Here is a 19,554-nt window from a genome sequence, read left to right on the forward strand (position 1 = left end):
GTACCAGAGAAACCAAGTTTTAAGAGGGGTTATAATAAACTTTCGATAGCTCCTGATCATCAGTATGTTCTTCCAGATTCAGTGCTGGAGGCCATGGCCAGATTACAACACAGGCCTACATGTGCAGGGAGAGAAAATATGGTCAGGATCTTTAAAAAGTACTGGTACAACAAATATTTCAGAAGTGTTGCAGAAGATTTATATAATAGGTACATTACTTATTAGAGAATTAACCAAGGTAAATACACATTAGTTGCTATGAGTTGCATAGGCAAATTTGAAGGACCATTTACTAGACTTTACTGACACTTCCTAGAGATACCTGGTTACAACGTGCTTAGATATATTCTACTGATTATCTCCTTGTTTTCTAAATGGGCCCAGGCCTATCCAACCAGGAGAAACAACAGTACAGCTGTAGTTATACTCTTGATGAGGAAGTTATTACCAAGGTTTGGCATGCCTACTTTTGAGACAGTTTGAGGAACTCGCTTTAAAAACAAAGTCCTAAAGTTACTATGTACAGCCTTAAAAACTAAGCAGAAGTTCCACTGAAGTTACCAACCAGAAGATTCAGATGTGGTTGAAAAGAATGGCACTATTAAGTACAATCTTGCCAAAGTGTGTGGCTTATCAACCTTAAAATGGCCAAATGTTCTTCGTATTCTTCTCTTGAGTATTATAACGACTCCATGCAAAAAGACTGGACCCTCTTCTCATGTATTATCTATGGCAGAGCTATATTTTCCTTCAGCAGTATGTGTATCAATAACAGGTGACATCATATAGAATTACTGTCAGGGTCTGGGTAAACTCTGTCTCATTGGGTGAAGTTGCCAACGCCATCAACAAAAGAAAAGAAGCCCAGAAGAACTGTGTCTTGGTGAAGAAACATGTTTGCAAGAACTGCTGGGAGTTGCACTGGAAAACACAGGAAAACACAGAAACCAGAATCTATTAGAAACCTATCCTGCAGCTAAAAGACCAATGAGAAAAAGAGTGCCAAATAGAAAGTATTTATGACCTGAGTGGATCTATCAATATTAGTCTCTACAGATGAAGAGTCAGATGTGCAAGCTATTGATTTAACAAATTGCTGTCCGTTCATCTTTGAAGACAAATAGGAAGAAGAACCACCTTGTACTTTTGCTAAGTCCTGATTAATTTTGAATTAAACTTTTGAACCTTACTAGAATTGATTGATTTTGTTTTGTACCCTAGGTATCAGACAAATGTTATAGGGTTTTCCAGATTAACTTGAAAAGGCTAGATTCCTGATTTTGTTCCCCTAGAGCTTTTGGTATCTCATTTGTGTACCTTTTTATTTTTTCATCCCTAGAAAACGGCATACAGCCACATGCAAGTGAAATTAGAGAACAAATTGAAGCTGAAGAGAAATTTAGAAGTTGAACTCTGCATCCAAGACTGAGAATGGAGCATGGAGGAATGAGAGAGTGGAGTACTGTGCGCCAGGAACCTCAAAAATTAGTTCTATAGAGCTTGTTCGGGAGAGTGAATCTGAAAGGAGCTATGTGGCTGAAGTTTTGGTTGGTGAAGAGCCAATATTAAGAGAAATGTATTACATGTTTTGAAAGACTGTCTATTTTAACCTGCCTCATAATTTGGTGGATACCTATTATGTTGCTTTAGTATTCCCTTGGGTTTACAATGTGAATGGGATGAGTGATGTTAATTTGAAAAGAGTGAAGTGTGGCTTTGGGTAAATTATGTTAGATTTGTTGGGTGCTATAATATTGTCTATTGACGTGGCTATAAATGATGCGAGAAAATGAAGATTATAAACATTTGTAGATTGCATTGCTTTTAACATTTTAGAGATTAATGAGGAACTGTGGTGATTTATACAATATGCAGAGCCGCATTTTGCTAGATATCCTTCTTCTGAAGGAGGGAGGGGTCTGTTGGGTTTTGAGAGTACAAGATTGCTGTGCCTTTATCCCCAGAACAGTAAGCTTATTAATGATTGTATGAACAATGTTATTAATATCTCTCATTAAGAAACAGCCTTTGAGGATTATGGTTTGTAGGAATCAATTGGTTTGTGGTTTGGCAAGCTTGGAAAGGGTTTTAGGAAGGTTGGTGAACGGTTTGATAAATTGGTGGTGGGGGCATGTTGCCTGTCATAATAGCTTCTATTATTATTGTGTTAATTTGTACAATGGTTCAGTTCCTTTTGCTTAATATCTCGGAACTAATTTTCTCAAAGATCAGAATAATTTGTGGGTGTAAAATTATGTCAGCAGCGTCTAAGAGAAGGAAGTGTAATCAAATAGACTTGGAAGATGTCAAAGCACGAGTATATTGTATTGTATTGTATTGTAATTGTATTTATATAGCGCTTACTACCCCTAACGTATATGACCAACTTAAGATGTTAAAGGAATCAAGGCACAAGAAACATAAAGTGATGAATACTGTTTTGTAAATAGTTTGGTGTTTAGTGATGATGTACTCATTAGAAGGAGGATTTTGTCGAAGTTTTTCACAATTGAACTAAAAATGTGCTTTAATATTAGTTGATCCACTATTGAATTCATATATGTATACTAACATAGAGCTTTTGCAGTTAAAACACAATCATTATGATATAGTATGTGTTTTTTTCTGGCTTAAACTAAACTAAACCTCATTTAGGTCTCAACACCATCTTTATTAAAATGGCTGCCAAATAATGATGTTAATTCTGTGCCTATATTTCTCGCTAGACCCCACGTGCACCAAGATGTGCACTGTTTATTTTGTATGACATGTTGTGCAACTCACTGGAGAAAACCTTATGCAACTTTCGAAGACTCTTCCTTTTAGCACACTGTATTGCATTCATTCACAATTGTTTTCTGTAGTTTATTTAACTAGTTTGTTATGATACCCCTGGATGATGAAGTCAGAAGAGGCCAATCTATATACTGTTGTAGTGGGTTAGTGCTAAGATAGTAGGCTTATGTGACATTTTAGAAACGGGAAATGTCACTTGATGTAATCATGGTTTTTCCTAAAGTCTGATCTCAAACTCCCTTTTTGAGTCAGTCCTTCCTCTTTGATTGTATTTTGGAATTCATTTTTTAATCTTGTGTCTATGGACAGATTACAACATAGTTCTTGAAGTTAACACCGTCCCGACACCAACAAATTGGGTGAACCACCTTCATGCTGATTATCTAAGTGTTAGCTCGTCCACACCATTAATTTGACCTGTTCCTTACCAGAAAAGCCGTGAAAACCTGGCTCTTTCCTAAATAACCCACTCCGTTCATCTTAGCACCTTTTAGCTGCAGCGGTCTTCTTCTTTGTCCCGGTAGAGGCTAGGAAACCAGTATGGTGATAATGCACTCTATAAATGTTGTAAATAAATACATACATAAATAAAATATGTGACTGTTCTAGTGGTATTACAAGGAATGCCAACCACAAGTGCCTGTGCATCATGGGCAGAAGTCCAAGGGGTCACTTTGAGTGAAGTTTGTAGGGTGGCTACTTGGGCTGCTGCATGAAAAATAGGTATGTTTGACCACTGACTTTGTGTTGCACCACTTTGCTTATTAGTTGTTCAGTGTTCACCAGTTGCAGATTACGTTTTGTATTCAGTTTAGCTGCCTATTGGCTTTATCGTGGCATTAGACATTGCAGTTGAGACATTGTAGTTGAGCTGTGTTTTTCCACATGGTAAACTAAGCTTGTTTCTTTGTATTTCTTCCTCACCGAACATGAACGGTTCATGATAAGAGAGCACATATTCTTTGTTTTCTTCAGTGCAAGGAACAGGTCGGCCTTGGAAGGAGAGCCTTGAAAGGCTTGCCAGTTTTCAATGTTTTCCTTCCAACCCTGACCTACAGTAGCCAGCATGTTTGAATATTTTCATTTGAGAGGAGGGGTTTTCTCCAGGAAGCCCTTTCAGTTTTCTAAAGGTATATAAAGGTGGCTCTGCTCAGTAGCGAGGGAATTTCCAATACCTCGGTCAGGATTAGACCTTGAATGCCTGACACACACACTTGTCCCATGATGGTGGATATCTCTTTCTTGCAGTTGAATGGGGTCATCTTCTTGCTGGCATGAGAGAGATGAAGAGCTTGGCAGGCCCTACGGTGATGAATCTTTACTTTATCCATTGCTTTGCCATTATGCTTTAACATAATCACATATATTTGTTGTGTACATTGCAGTTGAGAATCATTTTTGATATATTTTCCTTTCATTGCTGTGACTACTTTTAAATGTGTGTTTTCGACCTACTAATCTCTTTTTAGGAAACTCATGGTGAAGTAATAATAAATGTCTTCTTTGAACTAAGAAGTGCATTCCAGAGATTTTTGTCAGCTCGGTCATTAGTGAAAACAAAACAGCCGCTACGCATACTTCTGTTAAGCACTATAGGATTCTAGGGGTTGGATTGGATGAAAAATTGTTTGGGTGGAAGGTCTTGACCTCAGGTTTGGATGAATAGTTCTTCAATAAAAGTGGGTGATTTGTGTCTGCAGAATTACCTGTGTTGAGATATTACTTATTAATTTCTTTCTATCTTAAGGCCAGTTACAGCTTTGGTATACCTCATGTTCAATGACTGGGTTAAGGATGTAGGCATCATGCCTGGTTACTTACTGGTAATTTCCGTTACCCTTAGACCATTGCATCCTCACAGTCATTACAACCCTCCCACCCTACCCTCTCTTTACCGTCTGTTAGAGTCTTGGGATTTACAGGAGTTTCAATTGAGCATAATAATCTTATACGCTAGGGGTGGGTGGGACCGTCTTTTTGAACTTCCTGTTCTTTCTCTTGTGTGAGGTGGGGATCACCTGTTTAATGACTGGGACGAGGGTGCAATGGACTAAGGATAATGAAAAGGACCTGTAAGTAACGGGCAATATCACATAGGCCACTATACTTTACTTAATTACAGAAATAGATTTAGTCCCTTTCTGTAAAGCATCTTTCTGGATTTGCTTTCAGTGAGGGTGAGGAGTAGGGACTTCAACAATACAGGCTCTGATCAAAGAATGTACTTGGATGGTTGGGGATGCAGTCACAAGTTCACTCTCAGAAGGAATACCAAAGGGAGAAGTCTTCAGAAACTTGAAGAGTAGCACAATCTTAGCTAGTCAATGTCACTGTCTCAATGCAGTGCTCACGTAGCCTTGAGAATTAGTCACCATGTAGGGGCCAGGGCCAAAGGATCAACTGTCCTCTTGCTAATATGAGATTTTGTTGCCTATGTGATGACATGGCTCTCTTTTTCTTGTTAGCTTACGCCTTCATATTTTCTTTATTGCATTGGTCTTAATAGCTTTTTCTTGTCTCTTGTTGAGAATCCTGCTTCATGAGGAATTCGGATGTGGATACCTTAGTACCATGTGTCTTCTCACGGAAGTCTTTCAGCAACTGACAAAGTACGAGAAATCAGTTTTCATGTGAACCTAGCAATTTGAATGGATTTCTCCAGTGAGGCAAGAGTGTTAATTAGTGTGACAACATTGGGGCATGGTTCTGTGAATTAATTCCTGTTGTTGGAGGCAATTATTCAATTTCACAGTCTCTGATATCCCCATATGTTGTTAACATCTTATTGAGCGCTGAAACCAAATTGTTCACCAATGTCATGGAAAGTGTACCCCTTCAGGAAACATGGGCAGTACGTCCATTACACCCATTCATTACTGTCCAGTGACAAATGGCCACAAAAGGTCAATGTGTACAACTTCTCAGGATGTTTTTGTCAATGAAGACATTGTGAGATCAGGTGTAGACTTCCTGCTTCAAATTTGGTGTGCATGATAAGAGCCAAGCATCTCTTCCACCATTTCATCCAGGTAAATAACCCACACTTTGTGCTTCAGGTGGTGTTTGGTCACTGCAGTGGCAGAGTGGTGATCACGTGCCAGAGGCAGAGCCTTTTTTCCTAACAATTTGAAATGAATAAATTCAAAGCCTCAACATCAGTCCCTTCTTGTAGCTAGTTCACATTTAACATGTCTGAATGTTCTCACCTCCTTGAGGTCACATCATTAGTGAGTGTTACTGACCCTTTCCAGGTCCGACCTTCGCCGTGTATGGGCATCAAAACCAGTCAGCCCTATGTACTCTCCAATGGGTCTGAAATTGCCTCTCTTGTCCACTGCAACCATTAAAGTTTGTTTCACAATTTGACAAATGTACCCTTCTGTGATAGAGGTTGAGGTTGTTGGAAAGGTGAATCAGCAGTTCTTAAACTAGGGTCTGCTGCACCTACTCAGAGGGTCGGGAATTATTTAGAACAGAGGTTCCCAATCTTTTGACTCCTGATGACCCCCACTGATTCACTACTGAACGCCGGGGACCCCCAAGCAGTTTGTACAATTTATAATTTTAACATTAAAACAGTAATTTGCAAAAATACACAAACAAGTACACACCAAACAAGATTTTGACATTGTATCAACACTGGTTTTGTGGAAAACACAGAGGAAACTAGCTCATAATATGCATGGATATGACAATCTTATTAAACAGCAACATTGTGAAAACACCACAAAAAGACTCGACATGAGTTCACAAAAATAGATATTTCCATAAATAAAACAAGACCAAAACGACAAAAATTCACAAAGTACAAGTCAAGATATGAACTTTTGAAGATTGTGTCAATAGCTCTTAGAAGCAATAAGCGCCTCTAGTGTTGCTACTCAAAATCCAAGGTACCATCAATCACAGTGAAGTGAGCCCAGTCCGACCCTGCCCACATATCATGCTTCATTCAGCACATGTGCGTTCTTGCTTGTCCACATGGTGCTCTCCCACATTGTATAGACACACAGAGCCCTGTTCAACTGCTCATTTGTTACTAACATAGAAAACATACTGATCAACACTACATTGACTTGTTGCCTGCCTACACAACACACTGCTACATTGTACGTTGGCTAGGTGCCTCGACACTCAGCACTGCTACGTTACATATTGGCCAGAAAAAGCAGCGCTATAGTGCCACTGAAAACATAAATACATTTGAAAATCACAGAGGGGCTTAATCGCCTTGGTCAAGCCAAAAACCAGGAACGTCCAAACCATTCAAACAAACTTTTAAAACCAGATCCTTAGATTACGTCCCCATGACCTTCATATTTTTATATAACTGGCACATGTGTACCAGGGGAAACTGGCCTAGGTTTTTAATGTCAGTGCTACCCAAAGCCCGAACACTGCAGTGATGAGCAAAAGGATGAGGTGGACAATGTCAGCATGGAGAAAGGGCAGTTTAGAGTGTCGAGGCGTTCACAGCGCAAAGAGGCCATGTTAGACGTACCTGTATATTAACTTAAGCACAAGAAGGGAATGTGTGATGTGCCTGTACTTTTTAAGCCCACTGAGTACATTTGAAATACTAAGAGGTCACTCTGAGTCCAAGTGATAATAATTTATGTAAGAAGCTAGTTTAGATGGCTTGTACATTTAAATTCTGGAAGGTCGCTTCAAGTGCTAATACAAAAAAACTAAATGCAAAGTTCCGATTTACCTGCACAAGAGGTCGCTACAAGTGCCTCTATACTTGAAAGAACTAAATACATGCAACGGTTAACTCTGCCTGTACTTTTTAAGTGGTGGGAGTTTATTTAACGTGTCTCAATAATCTAACTTAATGAAATACAAGCTTGACCGTATGTAGAGTAAGCACACGAAGTACGCTTTAGAAGTGCCTTTACGTATAAGCATGCTAGTCAGGTTACGTGTGCCCGTTCGGTGTACCTACGAGGAGGGCAGTATACACATGCCTTGTCGGGCCTGGGGGAGTTCACGGTGAGATAATTTGACAAACGTGTCCCCTCACAGAAAGCTCGGGTGCACCTGTTTTATTTGAAGACGGGCAAACCTGAATACATTTTGATAATGCTGTGGAACTCACCATAGTCTGGATTCGGTGGACGTGAATGAAGACACAGCTTCATATTAGTTGAGCATCTGGTTCATATCTGCGCCCTGGTGCCTTATATTTACGGCTGCTGCATGCAGTGCATGGGCTGTACTGTTTTGAAGATGTTATGTTATGTCAATTTGTAGAACACATGGCTACCCGAAGGCCTCCCAGCACTGGAAGCTTTGAACAGACACTTTTTTAAAGCTTTCCGGAAAGATAGTTCATGGCTGATGAGGCGAAGATTGGGTGGTAGTGAGTTCCATAGCTTGGCCCCCTGATAGGCCAGAGAACGTCCACCCCATCTAGACTTCCTTACTCTAGGAATCAAGGCTAAGGAGGCAGTAGAGGACCTAAGTTGTCTAGAGGGTGTACAAAAGGAAGCCAATGTCCTAAGCAAAGACGGACCACTATTGTGCAGGGCTCTGTGGATATAGCACAGGGTCTTAAATTCTATCTTGTGTGCCACAGGAAGGCAGTGGAGAGAATAAATTGCTGATTTCACTGATTCATGCCTCGATTTGTTTAAAAGCAGACTGGCTGAGGCATTCTGCTCCACCTGCAGCTTTCTAATCACAAATTTGGGGGATCCAATATACAAAACATTCCCATAATCCAGACGCAAACTAATCGGGGCCTGTATAATGAGTCTTTTGGCAACATATGGGAGGATTCTAAAAACATTCCTCAAAACCCTGAGCAAGCCAAAAGAGGTAGCAGAGACCTTATTGACTTGATGCGCCATAGTGAGTTGAGGATCGAGCCAGACTCCCAGGTTCTTGATGAGTTCTTGAGGTGACGGAAGATTTCCCAAACCTTCCAGGATAGAAGGATTAGGTCTCAGCTGTGCGTGATGTCCTGGTATCTTCACCCCAGACTTATTATCGTTGAGTTTCAGCCTACTTAGGGACATCCATCCTGCAACGGCTTGAAGGCATGGGGCAAGTGATAGGCCGTTTGCACAGGAATTTGTAGATAATGATACTACCAACTGCGTGTCGTCTGCATACAACACTAGGGACAGCCCAAATGGCTTAACAACCTCTACGAGAGGTAACATATGAATGTTAAATAAGGTGGGGCTAAGAGAGGACCCCTGTGGCACTCCACAGCTACTCTTGGCAGTGTAAGAAAAGTAGGACATGTACAAGACCTAATACAATCTACCATTCATAAAGGATGTGATCCAGTCTTGGGCAGCCCCAGCTATTCCGACCTCTCGTATCTACCAAGTAATATGTCAGAGTCAACCGTATTGAATGCAGCACTAAGATCCAGAAGAATAATTGCTGTCACAAATCCCTGATCCAGCTGCCTACTAGCCTCTTCTGTGACTGCAATCAAAGCTGACTCTGTGCTGTGAAGGTGTCTATAACCCATCTGAGTAGAATGAAGGATATTGTTATCCTTCAGAAAGCGGGATAGTTGAGTATTGACATGCCTTTCAAATATTTTAGATAGAGCAGGCAACATTGATATAGGTCTATAGTTACTGGGCAATGCAGCTTCTAAGTTAGGTTTTTTTCAGAAGGGGTTTGACAATGGCATGTTTCCACTGTTACAGTACTATACTCCAGGACAGCGAGGAGTTCAGTAGATTAGTAATAGCGGGTACAGTAGCTGGAGCACCTAATGCCAACACGTAAGGAGGGGCTGGATTGAGGGGGGAACCTGACTTAAGAGTGGTAACAAATTTCAACACTGAATCTTCGAATATAGGAAGAAATTCCAAAAAGGTGGGGGGACACAAGGACTGCTGTCCCATCACGTCCGAGGACTGAACAACAGCTGTAAGATGGCAGTGTGGTTATCGAGAGATCACACCTGCCGTTGAGTTGGTAGTGACAACTACACTACAAACAACAGCACTGCTGCACAAGTGCAAATCAGGTATTTGAGACCTGCAGACCCCCTGGGAATGTGCCACGGACCCCCGGGTCCATGGACCACAGGTTAGAAAATGCTGGTTTCGAAAATTAAATCATTTTAGCAGACTAAGAAGGTATTTTCACATTTAAAAATAATGGAAAACACTCTGTGGATGAAGGAACTTAAAATTGGACGCTCCAAAAATTAAGTTGGTACCCTTAGGTCGACTCATAAGACCAGCACAAGTACAGACACAGAATAATCTATAGACAATTGGTGTCCTCAAATGAAGCCCTGGTTTGTGCTGACAAAAAGAGAGCACTCATTAAGACCAAAAAAGACAAATTGATATGCTAGAACCTAGCATAATGATAGTCATTTGGAAATAACACCAAATATTGAAAATCTTCAACCTTCCCATTAAAATTCCAATTGTATATATAATAATTTTCATTTGTGGATTAAATAAAGTACTTTGCAATTGGTGTATTTGTTATATGTGTAGTTGTGTATTTGTTTCTGCTTTTTAAAGTATTGTTTTGAGGTTCGGTGCAAATCATAGAAATTGCATAGAGTGGAGACCCTGGCTTCCATTAGTGATTCAGTGGGGGCCCTTAGACGTTAAGAAGTTATAGTCGCTGAAGTAGATTAAACCGGGAGAAAAAGGTCTGTCGGATTGCTGTCACTTGAGGAGTCATACACAGTAGTGAGTTTCCTTTCCTTTGTTTGATTTCATCTTTTGTTATTATTGATTATGAGGGAGCTAGAGATTGGCTCATAGAATTTCTGTAAACTCTTCTGTATTCTTTTATCAGTGCCTGGCTTCTGTTGTTTTGATAATCTTTAAGGGCCAGATGTAGCAAAGGTTTTTACCCATTCTGTGTCTATGGGAAAAAGTGTTGGTACATATGGCCCTAAAATTGGTTTAGATGGCTCTGAAATAGACTGGAAATTGTTTATTTTAGTTTTTGATTTTTTAACTTAATTGTATAAAGAGGGAAAAATACTTACTTTTGCTGTTTTAAGTCAAGTCTACCAGACAGTGCAGCTGTCTGGATTGTTAAAGACAAGTTGGGGACATAAAAAAAAGCTTGGAATGCATTCCACCCATTGCTTACCAAACCAAATTTGCTTCCTTTCAATTTCCTGGCTTTATTTGTTTTAAGCTGTCTACCATGTCTTAGTCCCTGCCATGGAGTACATAGTCTGTCTACCATTGCTTCTTGTATTCTTCCACTAGTGCTTGTTTTCTGTAAACAAGCCTTTGTTCTTATCTTGCCACTTTTACTGTACATTTAAAGGCAGAGATCAATGGCAGGAACTGTCTTCCAAGGGAGCTTTCTCTTTCTTCAAAGTGAGAGGCTAGATCTGACAGTCTGTTGCAGCTTTTGGGTTTTGCTATCACCTTGATACTTTGGGCTACTGTACGCACTGTAAATTTATTTTACTTACTTACTAAAGGCTTTTTCCTAGCACATAACAAAATATCAATATCTGATAATTAACTGTGCACATATTTCAGACTATATAAGAATTAGGAAAGCACAAATTAAGCACATTTGTTGTAATGCTGAAGTCTGCTGGAAACAAATACTTGAATACAATCAAAACAAGGTAGCACACTGAGTGATGCCATTTCCACACATTATTGTATTATTTGTGCACTGTATAGTTTTATCAACAAAACTGTATGCCTTTGCAAATGAAATGGTCATTTCAATTGAAAATGTGTTGTCTGTCAAGGCAGTGCACTACTACACCGTGCATACACCACACTATTCCACTACTCTCCTCCACTAAGCACCCCTTTACTCTGCACCACTCTGTTCTAATGTACGCCTCTTCACTCTGCTCCACACTATGCAGCTGTACGGCACGCCACGGTACTTTAGACCACACCACTTCACTCTTCGCCCATCTATGCCACGCTAGGCCACTCTACTCCACAATATGACACTCCGCACTACAACACTCTGACACTCTAGTCTACAGATCTCTACTCCACTCTACAATACACTACGACATTCTATGCCACTCTGCCCTACTACACTCCCCGTCACCTTCCTCTGCTCTGCTACACTGCACGCTATGCCACTCCACTCTGCCACTCCACTCAACTCCACTCTCTGCCCCTCCACTCAACTCCACTCTGACACTTTACTCCACTCAGTGCCGCCCAATCCATTCCTCTCCACACTATGCCCTCTACTTTACGCCACTCCATTCTATAATATTCTAATTAGCTCCACTCTACTCTGTGCCACTCTATATCACTTTTGTTATTTAACTCTAAACCACTTTACTCCACTGTATGCCCTACCCTCTGTGCCACTCCCCTCTACGCCTGTCCACTCTACGGCACTCTACTATACTACACATCACTATGGGCCAGATGTACGACCTTTTGTTTGGTGGCTAGAAATTTGCAATCCATTTCGGAATCGCAAATTGCGATTGCAAAACAAAATGTATAACCATGCTAAGTACACTTTTTTGCGATTCCCAACAGGGTCACAAATGGCATACCTCATCATTATTCATGAGGTAAGTCGCAATTTACGACCCCAATGGGAATGGCTGCAGTCACAGGGATGGTGGCCTGCTGGGGACAGCAGACCAGCATGTCTGTGACTGCTTTTTAAATAAAGCAGTTTTTAAAAAAACATGCAGCTTGTTTACCTTTAAGGTAAATGGGATGCATTTCAAAAAGAAAAATTTAAAGTTTTCTTTTCATTTTTTCAGAGTAGACAGTGGTCCATAGACCAGTGCCTGCTCTGAAAAATATGTTTGCTTCCATTCACAAAGGGGAAGGGGTCCCTTGGGGACCCCCTCCCGTTTGCGAATGGGTGAACACCAGTTTGAAATTGGTGTTAACTGCGATTGTTTTGCGACCACATTCATGGTTGCAAAACAGTCATACACTCCATTCAGATTCGGTATTTGGAACGGATGCCCTGAATTAGGGCTTTGTACATCCCCAAAAACATTGTTCTAGTTGCAAACGGGCCGACTCTGTGAATCAGCCCGTATGCGGTTAGAAAAATGCTTTATACATGTGGTCCTATATGTCACTCCTTGACACTCAACTCTAATCAACGCCACTGTACTCTACCCCACTTTATTTCACTCTCCGCTTATAACTCCACCCTATAACACTCCCCTCTTCCCCACTCCATGCCACTCTACATCACTTCACTCTACGACACTCCACTCAATGGCACTCCACTCTGACACTCTACTCTACACTCCTCCACTCTTCACCACTGTACAACAGTGACACACTACACCACTCTACAACATTCCATGCTACTCTACACCACTCCTTCTGTGCCACTCCATCTACTGTGCTCCACTCTACAGACTTTACTCCACTCAGTGCTACTCCACTCACTCCACACTAAACCACTGCAATCTGCGACAGTCATCTCGATGTCAGTCCCCTATTTCCCACTCCATGCAACTACACTTTACGACAGTCCACTCTATGACACTATGGCCCATATTTACACTTTTTTAGCACCGCATTTGTGTCATTTTTTACGCAAAATCGTCCCAAACTTACAAAATACAATTATATTTTGTAAGATTGCACTGCTTTTGCGTCAAAAAATGACACAAATACGGCGCTAAAAAAGTATAAATATGGGCCTATATTCCATGACACTCTTGTGACCCTCCACTCGAAGCCACTCTATTGCACGCCACAACACTCCACTCTGCTCTACAACATTCTATGCCACTCTACCGTACGTCACTTTACTCTGTGCCATTCCACAGCACTCAATGCCACTCCACTCTACTACACTCTATACTCCTCCACTATAAGCTGCTTGGCTTAAAGCCACTCTTCACCACTGAACTGTCCACCACACCACAACTCTCCACTCTAGTCTGTGATACTCCTCTCCACTCTTTGCAACTCCACAACCCTCGTCCCGACTCTGCGCCACTCCATGACACACTTTCTGTCACTTAGTTTTAGCCATGCTGAACAGTAGCCACGCTGGTGAACAACATGGTTAAAACACATTGGCAAAGCCAATAGCTCTTGCATAGACGAGGCCTATTGGCTTTGGCTTGTTCCCAATTTTCTTCACTGGTCTTTGCATGGAAATCAGACAAAGTTCTAGCCCAGTGGCATCTTTGGTGTCATGTCAGTGTCATTCTCTCGAATGGAAGAGTGTGCTCCTTTAAACTAATTAGTGAACCTTTTTTCAATTGAAGTTGATGTATAAATTGCTTAGAAGTTTAGCACATAGGGTGCAAACACACTCATGGTGCTGTAATGCCCTTATTGTGCATGGAATAATACTGAGTAATGAAATACATTAAAAAGGGGTGTATTTGGGAGTAATATAGACAGTTCAAGAAATTCACAGTTGACAGGACAAAGCTGACAGGCTTTGCAGTTGGGAAGAAGTAAAAGCATCCTACCAAGTGTTGTATTGCAGAATAGGGTGCAGTTGTTCAGTGAGAAAAACAACAGGAATGGTCTTTGATTATGCAGCAAGACTATTTAGATGTATTCAACAACAATATTAAATAAATAACACACAAAGGGCACGATCTCTTACCCTTTGAGGGAAGGGCAATTAGCCCCTGTTTTGGGAAAGGGCAGGGGGTTGTCCCTGGTAATCACACTTTGAAGGAATGATCCGAATCAGAAAGAAATACTGATAGGTTATCACCACATTAGGTCAGAAAAGGAGTACTCTAAATGAGGCACAAAACCCAAAAGAAAAATTGTCTAGCACATAGGTGTCATAGACGACTAGCTATTGCCAATGAAAGCATAAGTTAACACCGGAGAAAGGAGGCGTCGGGAACTGCCCAGAACTCAAAACAACTAAAGTGGAAATCATAAACTGACAAAGACAAGTCACAAGATACATAGAAACATACTAAACAACATAAATCTTATCTGGTGGTGGGAAGAGGTCCCAAAGCTCCTGCTGGACGTCCCCCCTGTGGTGTGGGAAGAGGACTTACTACTCCAAAGGTGCCAATACGTTTTGCAACCCAGGTGGGTCCCTGTCCCAGCCGCTTGCACTGGTGGGCCGGGACAAGGAGGATCCAGAGTAGAAGGGGAGGAGGCAAAGGAAGAAAAAAAGAGGGGAAAAAAGGAAGATGGGGGGTGGGGGGGAAAGGGGGTTAGCGAACGAAAGGGACTTCCCAGAAGAGAGGGGGGTCCTCTCTTCTGGTCTCTTTAATTGTATAGCATTGACCATTGGATTTTATCATTGAATCCCAGACCAGTTTGGGAAAAGGAGAGGGCAGAAACATGTTGGCCATATAGACTTAGATGACACCTTGAACCATTATATTCAAGAGTGTCCCAATTGTTTTTGATCTTTCCAACAAACACTGTCATTAAAGGAATAGGAGACATCATGTGATTTGTTAGGTAATTTTAGCTTATATTCTCACTTAACTGGATTCACGCTCTGTCCAGAAAGATTAATTTCAGTACTCCTTCAGAGTTCTTTAAACAACGAGGTTCAGTCCGCCCAGGTGGTATCATCCTACCAGGGTGGGGATAGGTGGTCAATGATAAAGCATGACACTATAATGTGTGAGACCACCTATTCCGTAAGGGGAACACCTCCACTCTTTATAGAGCACACGGCCAACACCAGCACACCCGTGCCAACAATTAGATCACCACGTCTGTGATCCGATGACTAATTGAATGGGCCAGATTATCCTGTTCACAAAATCCCCCATACGTGTTGTGTTGTTGAGAGCTATAAGACCTTCATAAATGATAGAAATACTTGAAAGATAGCATGCATTTCTTGTGCACCCTGTTGGTCTATCCTGGGTGTATAAACTACGGAAGAATTGCTTATGCAAATGCACTTTCACTCTTTTATTGATAATGCACCTTGTTTTAACATTTCGTGCTGATGGGATTGTGAAGAGGGTTATGTCATATAGGAGGCAGCTGACTTTTGGCATTATGCTAACATTGTAATATGTTCATTCCCGATGCTATTACATGATGGGGCACGTGTTATGGTGATTTTATCTTGTTTTATATGTGCAATATAGTGTGATATTTATAGGTAGATAAAAAATGTTTTATGCTAGAGCGTATTCTTAATGTTATTTGTGCAATGATTTTAAGTAATCATGCAATAAAGGCTACTACTACTGCCAACCAAATAAAGCTAGATTTGTTTAAGCTGTCTGGCAGAGATAACTCCATAGCCGCAGACCATTTTTTAGTCCGGTCTGAGACAGTTTTTTCCATTCTGCATGGAATAAACTGGCTCAGATTTTGGATGCATAGGGCAATTTGTATACAGAGGCAGGAAGCCTGAAATGTAAAAAGTTTTTTTTCATTGGACTACATCATTCGCCATCCTGCAGATTATGGATTAGCAATCTATGTTGGTTGTCTGATATTATTGCTGAAAGCATTTGCTAGTGAAACAGCTTTATTGCAAGTATTTGCGGTGATAGTCATGTTGAAGGAGTCTCTGGCCAGGTTAGTTGGAGTTGGAGTGCACAGACACACAATGCACAGACAGCACATTGATTCTTCACGGTGCACCGGAGAATGTGGAAGCACACCAAGACTGTTCAGGCCTGGCCTGACTTGAAACACTTGGCTTGGACTCCCTTCAGAAAAACCCTGTCTTGGTGTGTCTCCACTCCATTTATGTAGACAGCAGCTGATAGAATCCTGCTCATCTCTCCTTTATTCTTCTCCAGGCCCTTGTGCTTAGTTGTGTATTTTCATCCCCTTATTTTTAGGATCAATTGCGCATAGCGCTCTGTTCCTGGTGTAATCTCTCTGTGGGCTTTTAGCCATGCCCATCGGTTTGGTTGGTTTGTGAGTTTGCCTTTTAAAACTCGCTTGATTTAATTAGTGAAAGGCATGCATAGGTCATGCCTTTTCCAGTGTTTAGCCTGGCTCGAGCGCACCAGCCAACTACTGAAAACATATGAGGCTCCATGTTTTCGGTTTGGTTTCTGGACTACTTTTTCTCTTTATTTCGTAGGGAGCACAATCTTGCTGGGCAGTAGTCGAGTGCTTTGCATGACATCGACCTTGTTACATGGATAATTGCACTTTTGCTGGTTACATGGATAATTGCACTTTTGCCAATATGTTTCACTGCGAGCGAAGTTCTGTTTCCTTTTGCATGTCTGATTTGCGATCATGGCTGCGGCCGGCTCGCTTAAGTGAAACTGTTTTACTTTTCATTTTCAGTTTATGTGGCAAGAAAAGTCTAGTTAGTTATGTGAAACTGTTCTACTTTTCAGTTTCAGTTTGTGTGGCAAGAAAAGTCCGGTTAGTAGTTTACAACGCTAATAGCTTTAACGCGAGTAAACGCGAAACCCATTGCATTGCAAATGCTTGTTTGAAGTAGGAGTTATAAACCAAACTGGAGGGGGTAATTTAGTTTCACTGTGTTGTCTGCTTCATGTAGCAACACTTTATTTAATCGATTTGTTCCACACCTACCATGTCCCTGCATGGCTTTTGCAGGCATTCGGTAAACAAGGACAGACCAATAATCGTTTCACAAAACTGGTGTTAGAATAAAGATGATAATTCTATTCCATGAGTGATCTTCATTATGTTTGACTGATGAATTCTTAAGTTAGGTAAATGATTTAGATCCCCACATGCAGGCAAGTGTCCCGTGAATGCCTAATTATGAGTGAAAAGTCTGTTCGGAAAATCAGGCTTTCAGAGTTTTTTTTTATTTTTTAATTTTATTATTATTATTATTATTATTATGCCAAACTGGACAATTCTGTCTGGTAAAAGACCACCGAATTCCAAAGGTGTGATTCTTGTACATTTTGTGGTATTTCTACCATATTATACTATACTTTATTATTTTATTTGAGTAGATTGAAAATTGATCTGTTGCTTTATCCGAGGAGTTCTTTTGGGAGTTTACTGAGAGAATCTTGGGTTTGGGAAGATTTCAGAGGTATTTGGTCCCTAATAACTGAAGGGACCTTTACCGAACTTTGAATGTTATCCTTGAGGAGATTTCAGCCACTTTTTACTGTATTCTCTGGAGCTTATGAACTTCTTTAAGAGCATTGATGAAGGCTATATTACCACAGTGAAGGTGTGACAGTACATATCTTCTTGTAAGTTACATTTTGTGGTGCGCCTGCAAGGAACACTGCGGTTTGCCAAGGAGATGGGATAATACACAAACGTGTATTTTAACCTATACTGTGGCACTCCAACAAAGGCCTCAAAAACTAAACACGTTTTACCAGTAAATCGTGTGTCTTATATAATGTTTACATTTGTATATATATATTTTTGCATTTTCTTGTAAAAATACAGAGGATGAGTCTGGAATGACAGCACTTTTAATACCACAGGTGGCAATAGAATGTATGACACTGGAACACCTGTGTCCCTTTTCACTTTCTGGTGTTATAGGCATTTGCAGTGATGTCTGTCCAATGCAGTATGAACATAGCAGATATGTAATGAAAAGCATTTTTGTCATCATTAACAGCTATAAAATGCTGTCAACTAATGTAGCGCATTTGCTTCTCTTCAATTTGTCAACAAAGTATAATTAAGACAATGTGACAATCTATTAACAGCCAGGATATAATTACATGCCTTGCTTTACTGTTTTCCTCCTTAGGTCTTGCGACTCTTTAAATCGTTACACAGGACACGGCAGCAGGTTTTTAAGAATGATGACAGAGCACTAGAAGGTAGGTGAATTACAGTTAGTGCAGCAAGAGTTGCAATAGATAAGCCATCTTGTATTAAAAGGTGAAAAGGAGAAAAGGCGTGCCAGTTTGTCACAGATCTAGTTTATCATCAAGTCTATGCACAGAAGACATTTTAGGGATATCTGCAAAGAGGATTTTAGGCGTAACCAAAGTAAGTGGGATTTCTGCTCAGATGGTTTAACCGGGTCTCTACTACGTGGGCGAGGGTACAATACTGGTAGTATGTCAGGGGTTCCAGGTAGTGTGTCAGGGGTTCTCTGCTAAGAAGGCATGTTGTCCAATCACATTGCCAATGCTTACTTTATGATGCAAACAATGTTTATTGGACAGTCAATCATGTCAGAAAACGAAGAATGTTAGAGAGCTTGCAAACACACCGCAGGGGCGTTAGTCGTTTCTTCTCCATTGTACACTATTGCATCAAACAAAATGTGTAATTTCTGAAATTAATCTTGTTACGTGTTCATAACTGCTTTGACCCTCTCACACTAAAGTGCCACGAAACTTGACACACGTAAGGCATTAAGGGTAGAGACCTGACTCTTTCTTGTCACTGCCTCTGCCTGTCCACTTGAGTAAGCCAAACTCCAATCTTGGGGCACCAGGAAGTTTCCTGTGTACGTTGTGGTGGTTAGGCTAGTCTCCAAAGCGGAATTACTTTGACTTGACTTCAGTTCTGTGCTGCAAAAGCTTCTGTGGTCTAAAAAACTCTTGAGAGGCAATCAGCTTCTGAGTGAAAATGGAGTCACATCCTGAAACTTGTATGGTTGCTGCCTCTTCTACAGGTAGTTTGTGGGTGTCCTAGACCGAGCATGTCAGAATCACGCACTGCTGCTGTCTGTGTTGTTTGTGACAGAAGCTTGTATTGCTGCTGCAAGTGCTGTGCCTGTTCAGTGTGTGTTTGTGGAGGACAGGCTCTCTTGCAGTATTGCCCCATACACAGTGCCTGTTCTTGCTCTATGAATCTTGCTATGCTACTACTTATGTGTGGGGTCAACTGAAAATAACCAAGCCATTGACTCATGATCTCATTGGGTACATATGTGGATAAA

General features: G+C 40.9%; 1 protein-coding gene across 2 annotated transcripts in view; it reads left to right on the forward strand.

Annotated features, from left to right (window-relative positions):
• LYRM7 (LYR motif containing 7) overlaps positions 1-19,554 on the forward strand; it is a 119,698-nt gene that overhangs the window by 34,666 nt on the left and 65,478 nt on the right. Inside the window, exons 1-2 of one of the 2 annotated variants that reach the window (XM_069227307.1) lie at positions 4,046-4,103; positions 18,409-18,481. In XM_069227307.1, coding sequence (XP_069083408.1) covers positions 4,071-4,103; positions 18,409-18,481 — 106 coding nt within the window. In that variant the 5' untranslated portion in view covers positions 4,046-4,070. Of the gene's footprint in view, positions 1-4,045; positions 4,104-18,408; positions 18,482-19,554 lie in introns of those variants that run through there. The other variant, XM_069227310.1, reaches the window with a different exon arrangement.

The sequence above is a fragment of the Pleurodeles waltl genome, chromosome 1_1 (assembly GCF_031143425.1).
Source record: "Pleurodeles waltl isolate 20211129_DDA chromosome 1_1, aPleWal1.hap1.20221129, whole genome shotgun sequence".
Lineage (NCBI taxonomy): Eukaryota > Metazoa > Chordata > Amphibia > Caudata > Salamandridae > Pleurodeles > Pleurodeles waltl.